Below are 18171 nucleotides of genomic sequence, written 5' to 3'. Positions count from 1 at the left end.
TCACGGTTCTTTTTCACTGGATGACTCTAGAAAGAGCTGTTCCCAATAAAATTTCTTTGATTAGCAGTAGTTTAATGAGCTGCCCGAAGTAGTTCATTGTTCACCCATTAAGGGTGCCCCCCACCCATTAAGGGTGCCCCCCCCCCATGCATTGGTAGAGGCACTGTCACTCTTACTGATGGGTGGCTAATTGTTCTAGAAAACTGACCTAAATAAAATGAAAATAGCTGTTGTAGGAGATGGATTAGTATGGAAGTGGATGGGTCAGCTTTTAGCCTCAATTAGCTTTTATTTTTGGTCTGTCTTCAAAGTGGCTAATTGATTTCACCTAATGATAGGGTTTATTCTAATCAGTTTTCTTAAATTATTGTATGTGTTAGGTAATTCTGCAGGTGTTTTTTTATGGTAAGCAACATTCCATGTTTTGGGAGGTTTTGTAACAAAAATGAAATTAAAAACGTATTCAAAAGAAGAATAATTTTGGAAAATGGAAAAAATTCAGTTATTAGCATACTGACAGGTGGAGGATTCATAATACCTTACATGAAAATGTTTTCATTGAATTCTATTCTAAGTTTCTTTTTCCTGACCAGCACAGGTAGTACTCACTTAATGATGCTGATTGGGACCAGAAATTCTGCCATTAAGCAGCATTGTTGTAAGAATGTAAAAAAAGAACAAAAAACCCCACATAATTGCACCACTTAGTGATGGCAGTTCTGGCAGTCCCAATTGCCATCATTAAATGAGGGTCCAATAATTAGTATATCAAGTTATGATCACATAAGATTCTTGCTTAATGCATAAGTTCTTAAGCAAGCATCTCATGTGACCTTGACTTGTGACTACTTGCCAGTTTCCACATTGATTTTGCTTGTTAGAAACTAATAGGAAAGGTCACAAATCGCAACTCTCCAAATAATTAGAAAACCTTACCAATTTATTGTCAGTCATAAGAAAACTTTAACTCAAAAAAATTATAAAGAACTTCAAAAATACTAGTGCCAATGAAAATCTACAAGGACTTTGTTGATTGCATCTGGTGAAAACTGACCATTTATTCCTATTTACTAATTTCTGTTCAATCTCTTGTCTGATTAACAGCTGAATTTGGTTTAGATGATTGTTTTATCAAAAGCCTTTGTGTATCTGTCAGATTACCATATTTTGTTGAACCTTTCAAAAGAATAGTAAAGAATATGCCATGATTTAATTTACAAAATTTACGTTGGTTTTTCTTCAACAAGATGTAAATCTTTAAAATACTTTCAGTGGTCTCTTTTTAGTATTATAACATGTTCAATAATTCTAAAACAATTAACTTTCAGATAAATTTTAATTGAACTTGGTTTAGAAAAGCAATTCCATCCCTTATCATTACTTTTGTATGAACTGTTCAGATTCCGTCCCTCAAAATAATGATTTAGGCAATGGTTTCTATTTCTTTCCAGCAAAAAGAATTTAAACAATTCTCTTATCTATGTTATTTAGTGTTTATCCATTTTTATTCCTTTAATATTCAGTAAACTATTGATTGTAAGTGTGGGTTAATCTGGAGGAAAGTTAATAATTTAACATTAAACCAAGTACTTAAGAATGATAAAGGTAGCATCTAAATAGGCAGTTCCAAGCAGGTTTGTTTAAAAAAAAAACAAGTGTTCAAGTCTGATAAATTCAATATTTCTAGATATTGAGAAAGTCCTTTAAGTATCGCTCCAAGGGCTCCAATAATTATATCGATTTTTACCCCACATACACTCAACTTTGACTTGAAAGTCCTGATATTTTGTAATTTTTTTCCAGTCATTTTTCCTCACTTCTAGCTCACTACTGGAGTGGCAATACCAATGAACAAAACTTTATTTTCAATAACTGTTATATAGGGCATGTTATAAACAAGATGCCTGTCTGTTTGGATCTTAAAGTCTCATAAGACCTTACCCGAAAATAGTAATTATTATTTGCTCACAAGAATGTGAAGTGACAAAGTACCTTACTTTGCATTGTCCTTCATAACCATCAAGTTCTTTCCAAGAACCTAGGATGTTGTAATGTATTGGTATAGTATATATGTGGATTCAAGCCTTTTATAATTGACAAAATTGGGAAATTTTGTCAATGTGCAGATTATCCAAGTGCCATGCAAGATTTTTTGGTATGGCATCCAGTGGGCCGATAATCACTGGGACCACTAAGGCTGGTTTATGCCATAATCTTTCAACTTCAGTTTTCAGATCTTAATACTTTGTGATCTTTTCCAATTCTAGTCTGCTATCCCCTGGTATTGCTACATCAATTATCCTTAATTTCTTCTTTTCAATCACAAACATATCTGGTGTGTTATAATCTTAAAACTATCCATCTGTATTTAGAAAGCCCACAATATTTTAATGATATTTTCAACTACTTTTTCAACTATATTTTTCCACCAATTTTTCATTACAGTACATGATAATTTTACAGATGTTCCAGTGAATCATTTTGATGACTGTTGTTTATAATCAGTGCAAGAGCTGAGCATATGATCTAATATTCTTCTATTTCTTTGCACAATTTGCACATGATTTTTCAATTCTGACTTAGCATTAGTTAGAAACTTTGCTAATGAGCACCTAAAATCAAGCCTTCATTTTCTTTTTTTAATGTTCTAGTTATAAACCAGTGCCAGGTTTTATATTTATCTACTTTCCCCTCTTTTTTTTTAGAAATTGGCCATGTACAGTAGTAGGTTTTCTTGCTAGCATTGTTTGTGTTTTTATTACATTATTCAATATTTTTTATTTCCTCTGCATTTAGTAAATTCCAATTTTTAACTGGCATCTGTGGCTTTTTTCCCCATAATCCTGGCTTTTTTCATAATCAAATTACTCTTTTCTTCTATGGTGTTTTGTTTGATCTGTGCCTCTATCATCATATTTATTTATTTATTTATTTATTTATTTAAAAATGTATTGACCTTAATATTCCTGCAATATTGTCCTTAACTATTTTATTTTTTGCATTTGTCATTAGCTGGTTTCTGCATTTCTTTAGTAAACTTTCTATTTTATAAAAGTAGGCTTTCATTTTTATGGCATTTTTGAGGTTGCTTATTAATCCTAATAATTTATTAGAGTTTTCTCATTTAAACTATACATTATTGCTGAGGGTTAAGGGGTAGTCTTTGAGTTACAACCATAATGAAGCCTACTCATTATGGTTGTAAGTCATAACAATCATAAAATGCGTCAATCACATGATCAACCCAATTTAATGTTTTTTGCCGCAGTTGTTAAATGAGCACTACAATCTTAAGTGCAAACACTGCATTCATTAAGTGAACTCCTTGTTTGAAAACTGGATATGCCAGCTTTCTGCAAAACTATAGTAAAACACAGTCATGTGACCACAAGACCCCACAAATGGCCATGAATGTGGCCATGTTGCTGAGCTCATGAAGTGCAGTCACATGACAGGAAGATTAAATTCAGAATCACTGCTGCTCTTGTCACTTTGCTGACCAAGGTTTCTAGCCACAAACCCCTTTAGAATATCATAAAGTTCAGGGAGAAGATTTTATCTTGTCATAAATGGAATATGTGCCTAGCATACCCATAGGAAAGTCAGCATGGTTCTTCATAGTCCAGGATACTCTTCATTCGTGATAAATTGGGGGACTCTTTAAGGGAGGGATTGGGGTTCCTGATCTCAATTTTTTATCATTGCAACAGTGTTCTCATCAGAAAGTAGAATTATCATAGCTTCTTGGGCAAGGCCTCAAAATGTTGATTAGTTAGAAAAAGATTTCTTCTCCTCTTCGTTCTGGTAGACTTACAGTGGGAATATACACTATATTGTCAAAAGTATTTGCTCATCCATCCACATAATCAGACTCAGTTGTGAGCGAATACTTTTGGAAATATAGTGTATATATAAAAGATAGCTCCCTCTTCTCTACAGACAAGAATAATTTCAGTAATTTAACACCTTCTCCAGTATTTTAATAAAAAGGTATGTCTCATTCGTTATCAATAATGACATTATTAAAAAAACTCATCATTCAATTCTAATCACAAAAGTCTCTTGAGAACTCCCAGAAATAGTAATGTATGTATTTTAACCCAATCAAATAAATCCATTTTGCAATCCAATTTATCACTTTCTTTAAGCAATAAAGCAAAAGAAATATTTTCCCATTTATAAACAGATTTTTAAAGCCCTGTCGTTCAGTCGTTGTCAAAAAGAAATATCAATAGATATGAGACGACTTAACATATTAACCAATATTGAATGAATCAAATTCTTTGCTTACTTTCCTGGTTCTTTACCATCAAACTGTCCCCCAATGATTTTTTATCATTTTCTCTTTGTCTCCTCTCCAAAACAGCTTATTTAGTTTAAGACATCCCTCTTGTAAATCCGAAATAAGATTTTCTGAGTCCACTCCTCTGTTTTATTATTGATATGTCCCCTTTAATTATATCCCATTTAATTGTTAAGACACCAGCTGGTTTTGTTTGTAAATCCATTGTGCCATCTTTTCCCAATTCAATCTTATTCTAGTATTTTTAAATCCATTTTCAGATTCACAGCATCTTTTTCCATTTCACTTTTATAATCTTGGCATTTAAAAAAAATCCAAATCCACATTCAAATAAGCTTGACCCTCTGTTGTTTTTCTATATCCTCTGTTACAGTATCAGACAAACTTGTAAGTAATTTTTGAGTACATTCTCCCCAAACACTTAATTTCTTTTGTAGTTAGATAGTATGATACCATTGAATTCATGGTTTATTTTCCTTTAATTGTAATTCTTAGCTCTCTCTCTCTCTGATTCCCTCTAATTAACCTTCAAGGTCCTTCTTATCAACTGTTTATCTTCCAATCAGCAAAAATTTCCAACAAGAGGATTTCTTACAATTAATTTCAAAATGAAGGCAAATATACCTGTCCCAGTGTAATGCTGCAGGATCCAATCTGAGTTGGTCACCGGAACTAGGAACATTTTAATTTCAAAATCTTCAGATATTCCTTATAAAGTGTTAAAACACTCACAGGGTCTATCAAGTCCATTTAGCCTCAGAATCAACACTCTAGGCCTCCTTTTTGCTGTTTAATCCTTAAACCTACATAAAACTTATTTCTTCTAAAATAGGAGATTCTCCCAGTACAATAAACCTTGTCCTTCCAAAACTTCTAAACATCTAGAAAAAACATAATAAGAGCTTCCTAAAGTAGTTAAGGAGGGAAAAGTTGAACCTAATGTCTCTTTAAAGGCGCCGAACTGCAGCTTAGGCAATGATTTTCCTTCAGTTTTCAGAGTTGTCAAAACATCTGCAAATCACTATTGAGTTGTAAGTTATGATGGTCAGTTAATGTGATCATCTCACTTAGTGACTGTTCTGACCCTGGCTTCCCCCAAAAGCACGAGGCAGAGTCCTGGTCCCGACAAAACCACATTCAGCAAGGCCTGGCAAACAGTCTTTCAAAGGAATATTTATGAGTACAGACCTTATCTATCTTGGAAAGCTGCCATGTAAATATTTTCCAAATGAGGTGCTGTGCAGAGAAAGACTGGGCACAGAGTCTCTGAGATTCACGGACAGATCTTTCTACTTCTGAAACGAATCTAAGACCAAATGAACTAATTGTTTCCTGCAAAAGCCCGCTCCTCTTTTGCTCTTATTTTATGTCCTATGGGAGGGGCCCCGTCTCTGCCTCCGATGTGGAGTCTTTGTCCAAGCCTTCCCTAGCCTCCAGGACGGGCCCATGCTCCTCCCTAACCTCCTCACTATCCGACTCTGCTGCCAAAGAGAAGATAACAATGAAACCATGCTATTAGGAAACCGTTGTAACATAACCTGTATGCATTCTCATTATGTGAACAAGATGGATTGAGAAGAATTCACAAAACAATAGATTAAGGAAAATAGTACGGAAGGCTTTAGTGGTATGTAAGCAAGTATCCAACAATCTTTTGTGACTCATTTTTCTAATCGCTAGACATCAGTGGTCTTAATTCTCCTTTAATAGTTTTTTATTCAAAACTTTGTTAAAATAGCTCAGTTTCTTAACTTTTTTAAGAAACACAAACGTATTTAAAGTTTAAAATAACTTGATTTAGGAATTTCAATTTTATTATTTTTGTACACATTTTGAAATCAAATGTGTGATCCTCTAAACTAATGGAATTCTTAAGTTCAGTAGCATAAAACTCACAAATAGGTATCAGTTATACATTTTAAGTTTTTCCTGTCAACTACTGTTGACAGCCAATATTATGAGCCTTATTTGAATATTCGTATATGCATTAGAAATTTTAAAAAATGTAGACGTCCTGTTCTTACCACAAATCAGGTGTGCTATAACAGCAAATTTAATAAATAACATTTTGCTAAAAACTAATTGGGTTCAGTCATAAGTATTGTAAACAAGTTTATCTTTAAGCATTTTATGTAAAATAAACTTATGCTTTAGTTCAGTAAGCCATTGTAAAACAAGCTATGCTATAAAATAATTATACAAGAAAAACTTGGTTTGTCATTGGTGCCCCAAAAATAATAATAATAATCAGGAGTCTGATGACATTTTTTCCAAGTAACAAATGAATAGCTTTTAATAAAATTTATTAATTGGAAAAAGTGCTACCAGACTACTGATTTCCTTCACTAGTTGCATGACTTAGAGCAGCGATGGTGAACCTTTTTTGGCTCGCATGCCACAAGTGGGGGGTCGTGTGCGGGCGTGCCGCACCCATAATGCAACGCACGACCCCCCCAGTGTGCATGCGTGCACAACGCACGACCCCCCCATTTTTACATGCTTTTTTCGCCCTCCCCAGGCTCCAGAGGCTTTATAGGAGCCTGGGGAGGGCGAAAAGAGCCTCCCCCGCCCCCCCGGAGGCCCTCCGGAAGCTTCAGGGACCGTCCGGAGGCTTCCCTGAAGCCTTTGGAACGCTTAAAACGACCCTCTGAGCAACCCGGAAGTCACTTCCGGTTTGCTCGGAGGGTGGTTTTAAGCGCTCCGAAGGCATCAGGGAAGCCTCCGGACGGTCCCTGAAGCCTTCGGAACGCTTAAAACGACCCTCCGAGCAAACCAGAAGTGACTTGCGTGCTCCTCGCATGCCCTGACAAATGGCTCTGCGTGCCACTTGTGGCACGCGTGCCATAGGTTCGCCATCACGGACTTAGAGCATAAATTCTCTCTTAGCCAAACCCATCACACATAGTTGTTATGGGGAAAATGAAGGCAGAAATTTTAGGTATGGTTGCCTTGAGTTATGTATTAAAAAAGCCGGAAAATAATAAAGGTAGTGTATCTTGTTTAGGAACTGGCTCTTTTAGTGAACATTCACTGATATGATGGTGATTAAAAGGTAATTTTGGGAACAATCCTCATATTTACAACTTTTGCAGGTTATAAACCAAAGTAAGGTCATAAGTATAGTTGCAAATTTCACGTAGCAACTGCTTTGCTTAATAGCTAAATTGCTGGTCCAAATTATGGCTTCTAAACAAGGACCACCTGTAAAGGATAAGAATTAATAGCATCTAATAATAATATCTCTTAACTACCGTATTTATCGGCGTATAACACGCACAGGCGTATAACACGCACCTTCATTTTAAGAGGGAAATTTCAGGAAAAAAATTTAAATTTCAAATAAAGAACTTTGAAGCAAAATAAGGGTAGCTCAGAACTTTTTTTTATTAATATTATTACCACTTATAAGGTAAATAATGTAAAAGGACAGTAAAAGCAACTATGAACACTGCTGCTTTCACTGCTACTATCTTCCACCCTCCCTTCCTCCTTCCCTTCCTTCCTGCCTCCCTTCCAGTTCCCTCCTTCCTCTTTCCTCCTGCCTGCCTGCCTTCTTTCCCTCCTGCTTATCTATGCTTCCTTCCTTCCTTGCACCTCCCTCCCTTCTGCCTGCCTGCCTTCTTTCCTCTTTCCCTATCCTCCTATCCTTCCTTTCCCCCTCCCTCCTTCCCTGCCTCCCTTCCAGTTCCATCCTTCCCTCCTTCCTTTTTTAAATTAACTTTTAGTCGGGAGTCCGGGGAGAGGAGAGACGGCTCATCCATTCTCTCCTCCTCTCACCCACACCCCGCTGTCTAAAGCGCTTCCTTTCGCCCGCCCGAGCTCTTCCGCGGGCGAAAGAAAGTGTTTTAGTCGGGTGTCTGGGAGAGGAGAGACGGCTCATCCATTCTCTCCTCCTCTCGCCCACACCCCGCTGAGTAGCGCTCCGTGATCCTTTTCTGTGCGCCTGGTGTTTAGATAGATAGCCGGATGTTTAAAACGCCAGGCGCACAGAAAAGCAGCTGCTTTTGGGGCGAAGCGCTCTGCGATCCTTTTCTGTGCGCCTGGCGTTTAAAACATCCGGCTATCTATCTAAACGCCAGGCGCACAGAAAAGGATCGCGGAGCGCTTCGCCCCAACAGCAGCTGCTTTTCTGTGCGCCTGGCGTTTAAAACATCCGGCTATCTGTCTAAACGCCAGGCGCACAGAAAAGGATCGCGGAGCACTTCGCCCCAACAGCAGCTGCTTTTCTGTGCGCCTGGCGTTTAAAACATCCAGCTATCTATCTAAACGGCTGCTGTTGGGGCGAAGCGCTCTGCGATCCTTTTCTGTGCGCCTGGCGTTTAGATAGATAGCCGGATGTTTTAAACGCCAGGCGCACAGAAAAGCAGCTGCTTTTGGGGCGAAGCGCTCCGTGATCCTTTTCTGTGCACCTGGCGTATATCGCCTGGCGTATATCGGCGTATAACACGCATACATCATTTGCCCCCTATTTTTCGGGGGGGGAAGTGCGTGTTATACGCCGATAAATACGGTAGTTAAAATTGATCTTCCTTCTGTTAATTCAAGAATATAATGCTTTTAATCAGTGATTGAAGAAAAATGACTTTGGATTCTTAAAAAGATTTGCTCTTGATCTCTATTTTAATACATTTTTAATGTTGACTTGGACAAAAGATTATATATAAAATGTCTTGAATAGAGAATTTATAGTTGAATTGCAGTGACATTTATTGCTTTTTTTCTCATGCATTCTACCATATTCCTGTTTTGTTTTAGTTATACAGAATTTCATGTCAGATTTTGAAAGAATATTTTCACAACTTTTGGGAGAAAACAATGGATAAGCAATTAACACTTGGTTTATCCTGATGATTATTATATTATTAATAATAATAGTTTCATCTAATTCAAATCCAAAAATGTGAACTATAAAAAGTTTACTTAAATGAACATTATTTAAGATATGAAGAAAATGCTTTGTGAGGAAATCTGCTGTGGCTTTATAACAATTTGGATATAAGCAGAATTTTTGATGTAGTCCTTGACATGACTGTTCCTATGTTATGACCCGGGTCACCTAGGCAGATGCAGGCTTCAGTAATGTCCTTTATTGAGCTACTATAATAGGACAAATGGCCCTACAACAGCCAGTAAAACTCCACCCCAAACTTTTCCGAAGGCAGCCATCCACAGTCAGTGCAATACAGTCCCACAAACTAAAGCCAATAGTCCCCAGAGCTGATTCCCAAAGCAAGGAGGAAATCTGTTGTCGAAAAACAAGATTCAAAGATCATAAAACAAGGTCTGACCACAAGGCAGAAACATGATCTGAAGCAGAATCTACAAAAGCTAGGGAAGTGTGTGCCAAAGCAAAACAATAGTTTCTGACAAAGACATCCTCCCCCAGACTCTGATTAAATCATCTCAAGCCAGGTGTTCCTTGTGAGGTAGGGCAGGCAGCCTCCTTACCAGCAGCCTTGCAGACTGTATCTCCATGCCCTCGGATCTGGGGTGGGGGGAGAGCTGTTCCTCAGAGGGAATCTGCTGCCTCATCATCACTGCCTGCCTACAGCTGATCCTCCCCTGCATTTGTGAGGGCAAATAGCTCCCTGTCCAGTCGACTACCTTCCCAAAACCGGAGGAGCCTTGCTTAGCATCGTCCTCAGCTCCTGGACTCCAGTCGTTCCAGGGGAGACTTGCCATCCCCATCAGATGGTCCCGGTTCCAACTCCTCCTGTGTACCAGAATACAATGGGTCCATGATAGTTTGATTAACAGTGGTTCAAATTTACAACAATCTTGGAAAAAGTTACTTACGACCTGTCCTTGAAGTTATGACTTTTGCACTACTCCCACAGTCACGCAATTGCAATTTGAGTGCTTGATAGCTGGCTTGCATTTTTGATAATTGTAGCATCCCAATTGTGGTCATAAGTTGAGGACCACCTGTAGATAGATGAAATAATTTGCCAGTTTTCATTTATGGTACTTTCAGATATCTATTTATTGAATGCTTTGAGATAAAACGGTTCAAATTATTACAATGCAACATAATTCTATGTTATTCATTTCTTAGTCATATATGCAGTATTTTATCTTGTATTTGGTTTATACATTTTTTGCTGCTATACTGAGCTAAGTTCTTGTTTCATGTGTGCCTATGTACTACAGGTAATCCTTGACTTAACGACTATTTGAAGTAATAATAGTGCTAAACAAAGGGACTTAATACCATTGCCCAAAGTTGTGATTGTTATAGTCCCTCTGCATCCATGGGATTGCACTCTGGGTGCTAACTGGATGCCAAGTGCCCTAGGATCATGTGATCACCATTTGTAGTCTTCCCCTTCCAGCTTCCCAAAAGTTCAATAGGGAAGCTGGCAGGGAATGTTGCAAGCTGCTGCTGCTTGCTGAGAGAACTCCCTCATGTTTCTTGGGACTGGCTAAAAAAGCTCCATGCTGAAATCCAAGCAGCACTTTGGCACAGGTGATTTCGGCCAATCCCCTGAGAACAAGAGGACTCCCTCTCATCTCTGGAAGAGGATTAGTCTTTTCCCCTCCCAACAAGCTCCTCCCCCCATAGTTCACTATGGCAAACTGGCAGAGAATATGAAGCTCAGCCTATGATGGCAGTTCTGACAAGGATAGTGCTGGGCCTCCCAGGGCCTCCCTCACCCCCTTGCTGGACTGCATACTCCTTATCTGAAACTTCTCTCAATGACGTGAGATCGCTTAAAGACGGCAACTGGAAGTTTCATAATTGTGTTTGTTAAGTGAAGCAGTCATATGACATCTCATTTAATGTGATGACATTCTGGTTCCAATTGGGGTCATGAGTCAAGGATTATGTGTAATTTCCTCAACCTGGTGTCTTCCACATATTTTGGAACCATCAAGTCCCAAAGGCACATTCAGGATTTATAATATTTCAGTTTTTAATATTTTCTGAAAGCATGCATTTTAGAGGAAAAGTGTTTGAAAGTGCCAATGCTATGACAGAGAAACAGTGTCTAGGAGCTTACTCCAAAAAAGTAGGGAATTATTAGAAAATTCTCTTTGGAACTTCATAGCAGATAGGTCAAGATTGGATAAAGGCAATTCTGGAAATAACTCAGCAACAAGCAGGACTTGAACAATCAAAAACAAAACTTTGAATTGCACATGAAAGCTAATACGCAGCTAGGCTCTAGCACAATGATGTCACATGATCATAGTACCAAGTACTACCAACATATGTACTGCTGCACTATGGACTGATTGAATCTTCTGAATGTTCTTCAAAAATAGCCTATCTAGTTGGGAGTCCAGGAAAACTCTTAATTTAAAAATTAAATTAAAAGTAAAAATTAAAGTAAAGACCTGCTTCAGGGGTATCATCACATTGTAATAGATAAAACTGATGGATGAAATAGTAATTTCATTTTACTTGGGGCCTATTTAGGGCCCATTCAAACTTCATAGAGTCCAGAAACTGGATCAAGGTCTTGACAGTAAGGTCTCTATTACTGCCTGGGATAGCAGTATATAATTGGGTATCATCAGCATAGCTATACCACATAAACTATTAGAGTAGCCAATTGGCCAATCTAAACAAGGTAAATTGGGTGATAACCTTTCAGTGCAATGAGGGAAGATAAGTAATTAGGCTTCTCCTTCCTTACCACCACAGACTAAGCTCATACTCAGCTTATACCATGCTCCTGGATTCATGTTGCCCTAGCAATACTCTAGGTATGTCTTTCTACTGCTTTATTTTCTAGAAGACCTCAGTAATCCAAACATTTGCAAATTGCTATTTCTGGAATAAAGCCCCTGGTTATAAGCAGGATGCTTTTATTTCCATTTCCCCTCCCCAGTTGCATCTGATAAAAGGATTTGAAACCTTGAAAGATGGATTTGTAAGAGGGAGAGATCAATGCTTTTGCCAAACCTGTTTTTAATAATACTAAATTTAATGTAAATGCACATGCACAAGCAAGTCATGATGGTGATAGGTCTTACTGGAAACACACCTGGCATTTATTATCAATAGCCTGATTTTGTATTATTTGTAGTAAGTGAGCCAGGGGTTGGGAAATAAAATAAGTGGGTGGTCAAAGGGTTGTGTATGTATAAAATATATTTCTTATCTGTTTGAAATGTGGACAAGATAGTTTCACAGTCACTAACTATAAACAAGCATGGTCCAGATTTTTCTTATACCATTCACGCTTTTTAGGATTTGCCTCACTTTTATTTGGACATTTGATTTAGAGTATTAAATTAAGATTCTTTCTTACACATTTCAGGAACAGGAGTGTGGTTTTGTATTTTCTTTAACATGATTCATGAATATTACCGTATTTTTCGGAGTATAAGACGCACCAGAGTATAAGACGCACCAAAGTTTTGAAGAGGCAATTTTTTTAAAAAAGTAGGTAGATAGATAGAGGGATAGAGAGGGAGAGAAAGAGAGAGAAATACAGTAGGTAGGTAGGGATAGAGAGAGAGTAGGTAGGTAGATAGATAAAGGGATAGAGAGAGAGAGAAATAGAGATAGAGAAATACAGTAGGTAGGTAGGGAAAGAAAGGGGGGGTAGGTAGATCGGTAGAGGGATAAATAGAAAGAGAGAGAAATACAGTAGATACGGAGAGAGAGTAGATAGGTTGTTAGGTAGAGGGAGAGGGAGAGAAAAATACAGTAGATAGGGAGGGAGAGAGTAGGTAGGTACGTAGGTAGATAGAGAGGGAGAGAGAGAAATACATTAGGTAGGGAGAGAAAGAGTAGGTAAGTAGGTAGGTAGATAGATAGAGGGATAGAGAGAGAGAGAGAGAAATACAGTAGGTAGGGAGAGAGAGTAGGTAGGTAGGGAGGGAGATGTTTCCAGGTGTATTTATCCATATGCTGGAGAAGGAAATAGCTGACAATGTGCAGCACCTAAGACTTTGTTTCTGCTGACACAGCACTCGATCAATGTAATTCTCATCAATCAGTTAAAGACCTTTCCAAAAGGGGGGAAAAAGTTTTGCACACTGCAAACCTCCCAAAAACGGCCCATTTTTTTGCGAAAACAGGCCCGTTTTTTTTAAAGGCATGAATAGCCTTGGGGGGGCTTGCAGAGTGCTTCTGAGGAGGTGGGGAGCAAAAACGAGCAAAAGGCCCGTTTTTTGTCAAAAAAATTGCATGCATAGTCTTATGGAGACTTATAGGCTGCTACTGGGGGTTGGGGGGGGCTTATTTCTGCCCTCCCCAGCCCCCAGAAGCTCTCTGAAGCTCTCTGAAAGCCTCCATAAGGGTGTGCGCGGCCATTTTTTTGAAGCGCGGGGCTTCGGGAGGCAAAAAATGCTGTATTCAATGTATAAGACACACCCAGATTTTCAGCCTCTTTTTTGAGGAAAAAAGGTCCGTCTTATACTCTGAAAATACGGTAATAGCAAAACATGTCAGTCTCCTGGAAAGATGTACTTCATGCAAGAGATATTGAGCATGCTGTTTTTCCTTCCCAGCTGTCAATAGCAGAGTGCCTACCGGTTCCAATTCCTCACATGTCATGGATTCGGCTACACCTGAGTCCTGTTCACAAACGCTCAGTATGACTTCTCAATCTGTGCTTCCTACATACCCTTCTGTTGATATTGATGCCCATGTGAGTAATGTTGATTACTGATATAGCTATATATTTTGAAAACCATTTTGGTTAAATGATGCAATAATAACACAATTTAATACAATTGAAATGCATTTTTTCCAATCTTAAGACGGAGAGTAATCATGATACTGCACTGACGCTTGCATGTGCTGGTGGGCATGAAGAACTTGTCTCTGTGTTGATAGCACGAGGTGCCAGTATAGAACATAGGGACAAAAAGGGTAAGCAATTAAAGTGCTGCTATTTATCATTGCTTTTATTTTGAAATTAGCCATATACAATCAAGCATCCCATTGGTTTATCATAATTTTCTGATGACCACAACATTTGTGTTTTTTCCTAGCTGATGATAAGTATTTGGGCAGCAAATCTTTTTTTATATATGTAATTTCAAGCCTTAATTAAATGAGGGGTTAGAGTTTCAAAAACACGTTGCTTCTGTTTTTCCCAAATGTTCGATCACAAACTCAGAACTTTTATTTCAGTTTTGTACATAGTGATCTTGATTGCTACTCTGTGTTGTGAATTACTGTATTATTGATTTTGAAACACTCTGGTTTTACTGTCAGGATAACTTAACTTTGATTCTTGTTTTCCAAATGGCTTCTAATAATAGAATCATTTCTGTTAGGGTTTACACCACTAATTTTAGCTGCAACTGCTGGACATGTTGGTGTTGTAGAAATACTTCTAGATAAAGGTGGAGACATAGAAGCCCAGTCTGAGCGTACTAAGGACACACCACTTTCATTAGCATGCTCTGGTGGCCGTCAAGAAGTAAGTGCTAACATTTTAAAAAAAGACTTTACATATGTTTTTGTTTAACTACTATAGTCATAGTTTGGAAAAACGGGATCTAGCATCCTGATAGTATGTCTCCTAAGTTGGTACAATATTTTACTGCTTATTATAGTTATTGCATTTCTTAGATTATGAAAGCATGTATTGATTCTCCAAACCCACCAGGTTGGGTGGACATCATCACCTTAGAATATATCCACATATTCTGTATGCTTCAAAATAAACAGTTTCCTGTATCCACACCATGTCCACAGATGCTTCCCTTAATACTCTCTAAGTTCTTTGCTCTATTTCACTTTTTTATTTTATTATAACCATTTTATTTTTTTTAATGGGAATCTTGCATGCTACAAACAAAAAACAGTCTTTTGAATATAAAAATGCTGGATGCAAGTTGTGTGTTAAGCTTCTAATTGTTTCCACTTGCATCCTCCCTCCAGGTGAATAGGACTGAGGGAGGGGTTTAGTCTAGGGTTCCCTAAAGTAGTCCATATCAGCCCCAAGGGACTATCCAAAGGGTTGATGTTGTTATTATTTATAGTATTATTAGTGTAGATAGTGTTTATTAAATTATTTTCATATAATAAACTTTTGGAGATTGATGAACAACCTGAAATTTCATGAAGGAAGTCAATGAGCTAAAGGGAGTTAAGGAATAGCAAGTGGCATTCTGGTTATTCAATGCTTTGTAATTAATTATGGTCTCTGTGGAGCCATTTTATGATTTAGAAATCCCTCCCTTTCTGCTATATTGCAAGATTACAACAGTGAGTTCTCAAAACTTCAGATCTGCCAACCAATCCAAAAAGATTGGGAAACCTCAGTTAATTCTGAAATTACATGGAATTTATGAGCATTATACATTCCATGTAATTTCTCAGATTAATATGAGTCTCCGATGTTTTAGGACTGATTTCTTGCACATATTTTTGCAGCAATTTTAAAAAACAGTCCTGCAGTCCATTCTATAATCAGTCTATTCATAAAATGGGACTTCAGTAAGGTAGTAGTATGAAAAGTGAAGATTTGACCTTAACCTGTTTGTTTGTTTGTATCCTGCCTTTATTATTGTTACAAATAACTCAAGGTGGGAAACAAACCTAGCACACCTTCCTCCTCCTATTTTCCCCATAACACCAACCCTGTGAGATGGATTGGGCTGAGAAAGAGTAACTGGCCCAAAGTCACCCAGCGGCTTTCATAGCTAAGGCAGGACATTAACTTACTATTTAGTTATATATACATCATAATTTTTCTATGACCTTTTCCATACTTTTGTTATGCCCTGGAGCAGTTTGTTGCAAGATTTAAAACTCAATATTTATCCTGAGCACATTGATGCTATTGTCAACTTCTGATAGTGTTAATAATATTTCATATTTCAGGTGGTAGATCTCCTCCTAGCACGAGGAGCAAACAAAGAACACAGAAATGTATCTGATTATACTCCTCTAAGTCTTGCTGCATCTGGTGGATATGTTAACATTATTAAGATACTACTCAATGCTGGAGCAGAAATTAATTCAAGGTAATTGGTTTAGAAAGATTTTGGATTATCTGATGAATATAACATAAAATAGGGTTGAATTCCATAGATTTGTTGCTTTTATCCATTCAGACATACTGAACAAACCTGGTGATTGGTAGATGAGCTTTTTTAAAATAGTAATTTTAATTTTTGAAATTACAATTACAGTAATAAAATATTAGTGCAAGCTACAAACAAAAGAATATGAAAGAAAAATAGTTGAAAATAAGAATATAATAAAGAAAAATATATGAAGAAATGAGTTTCCCCTTCATCACACGTGTAAACCATTTTAATAACTTAAATGCCTTCTCTGAAAATAGAACAAATGATCTCTTATTCTCATGCCATCTCTTATCTATAAACAATTCCCTGAATTTTAGTCCTAGTGTCAGCAAAAATCCATTAAGGATTACTAGAGATGATAACATACTTATTTTAACCTTAATCAAATAAACCAAATTTATATTCCTTCCTTTTGCTTCTAATGATTTATTCATTTCAAATAATGTCCCAAAACTTAATTTTTTGCCTCTACTCACAAAATTCTTTCAAGTTTTAACAAGCCTCTTTTATTGCAATGCTCTCTACATGGGGCTTCCCTTGAGATGCACCCGAAGACTGCAGCTGGTCCAGAATGCGGCCGCACGGGCAATTATGGGATGTACTAGGTACTCCCATGTAACACCTCTCCTGCGCGGGCTCCACTGGCTACCTGTGGTTTTTCGGGTGCGTTTCAAGGTGCTGACTATGATCTTCAAAGCGCTCCATGGCACAGGACCTAGTTATCTGCGGGAGCGCATCCTACCCCATACATCCCTGCGACCAATTCGCTCTCGCAGAGAGGGGCTCCTCCGGGTGCCGTCCACCAGACAATGCCAGCGGGCGGCGCCCAGGAGTAGGTCCTCTGTGATGGGCCCAACCCTATGGAATGATCTCCCCCCCGATATTAGAACAACTACCGATCTCCGCTCCTTCCGCAAGAAATTAAAGACCCACCTGTTCCATTTAGCCGGCCTGGCCTAACCGTAGTTTTAATTTCCAACACTTCTGGCCAGTATTTTAATCCCTGGGGATAGATGTTTTAGATTGCTTTTAATTTTTGTTTTAGAACGGTTTTATATTGTTTGTTTTATGGGTATCTGATATTGTATTTTGTATGTGGTTTTTAGCTGTGTGTTGTACACTGCCCCGAGTCCCTTCGGGGAGAGGGAGCGGTTTATAAATGTAATAAATAAATAAATAAATAAAGCCAATGTAGGAAAAATTATTTATATATCCTTTTTCATTATTAAGACGTCAACCAATTGCTTTTGTATGTCCAGTGCAACATCTATTTCCATGTGATTCTGGAAACCTGCCATTTTCAAATCTACTTTCAAATAAAACTCAGTCTTGCCAGATAGAATTTGTTCTTCTTCCATTAATAATTATTTAATGCAGACTGTAGAAGCAGACTCTCCTAAAATTAATTTGACTCCATTGTTCAACAATATTCTTTAAAATGTCCATAAATGTTTTGCTTCATTCTGTATTGTTAAGTTGAATTTGAATGTTCTTTCATTGTAATCATTGGTTTCTTTGATTTCCTACAAGTGACTAATTTTTAAAGCATCAGTGTTTTTTCAAAAAATAGATTTTTTTTTGAAAAAAAAATTCCCCACATGAAGGGTTCTTCATAGTTAATCATAGTTTCTTATTTCAAATTTATCTGAATTCTTAGTTCATTCATAACCTTCTAAAATCAAAGTTTTAATCGCCCTTTTGCTATTCTCTTTTTTTCAAGTCCATAGACTTATATTTAAAACTTCTGTAACTAAAAATGGAAGGAAAGTCATCCGCTACTGTAAAACCTGTTGATCCAAAGGTTCCAAAACAGTTAACAAGTAATTTCCAAAAGTGATTAGAATAGAAAGTATGCAAACCCAGTG

The 18171-nt window shown here is 37.5% G+C and overlaps 1 protein-coding gene across 8 annotated transcripts in view; it reads left to right on the top strand.

Annotated features, from left to right (window-relative positions):
• The window catches only part of LOC309390952 (ankyrin repeat and KH domain-containing protein 1-like), a 194703-nt gene that overhangs the window by 86336 nt on the left and 90196 nt on the right, over window positions 1-18171 (top strand). For all 8 annotated transcript variants that reach the window (XM_081950895.1, XM_081950898.1, XM_081950893.1 and 5 more), the window contains 4 exons: window positions 13769-13908; window positions 14021-14132; window positions 14543-14688; window positions 16098-16240. In XM_081950895.1, coding sequence (XP_081807021.1) covers window positions 13769-13908; window positions 14021-14132; window positions 14543-14688; window positions 16098-16240 — 541 coding nt within the window. The remainder of the gene's footprint in view (window positions 1-13768; window positions 13909-14020; window positions 14133-14542; window positions 14689-16097; window positions 16241-18171) is intronic.

Source organism: Natrix helvetica (assembly GCF_964273705.1).
Source record: "Natrix helvetica genome assembly, chromosome: 4".
In the NCBI taxonomy this organism is placed as follows: domain Eukaryota; kingdom Metazoa; phylum Chordata; class Lepidosauria; order Squamata; family Natricidae; genus Natrix; species Natrix helvetica.
Note: the sequence above shows the minus strand (reverse complement) of the source record. Positions and strands in the feature narration are given on the sequence as shown.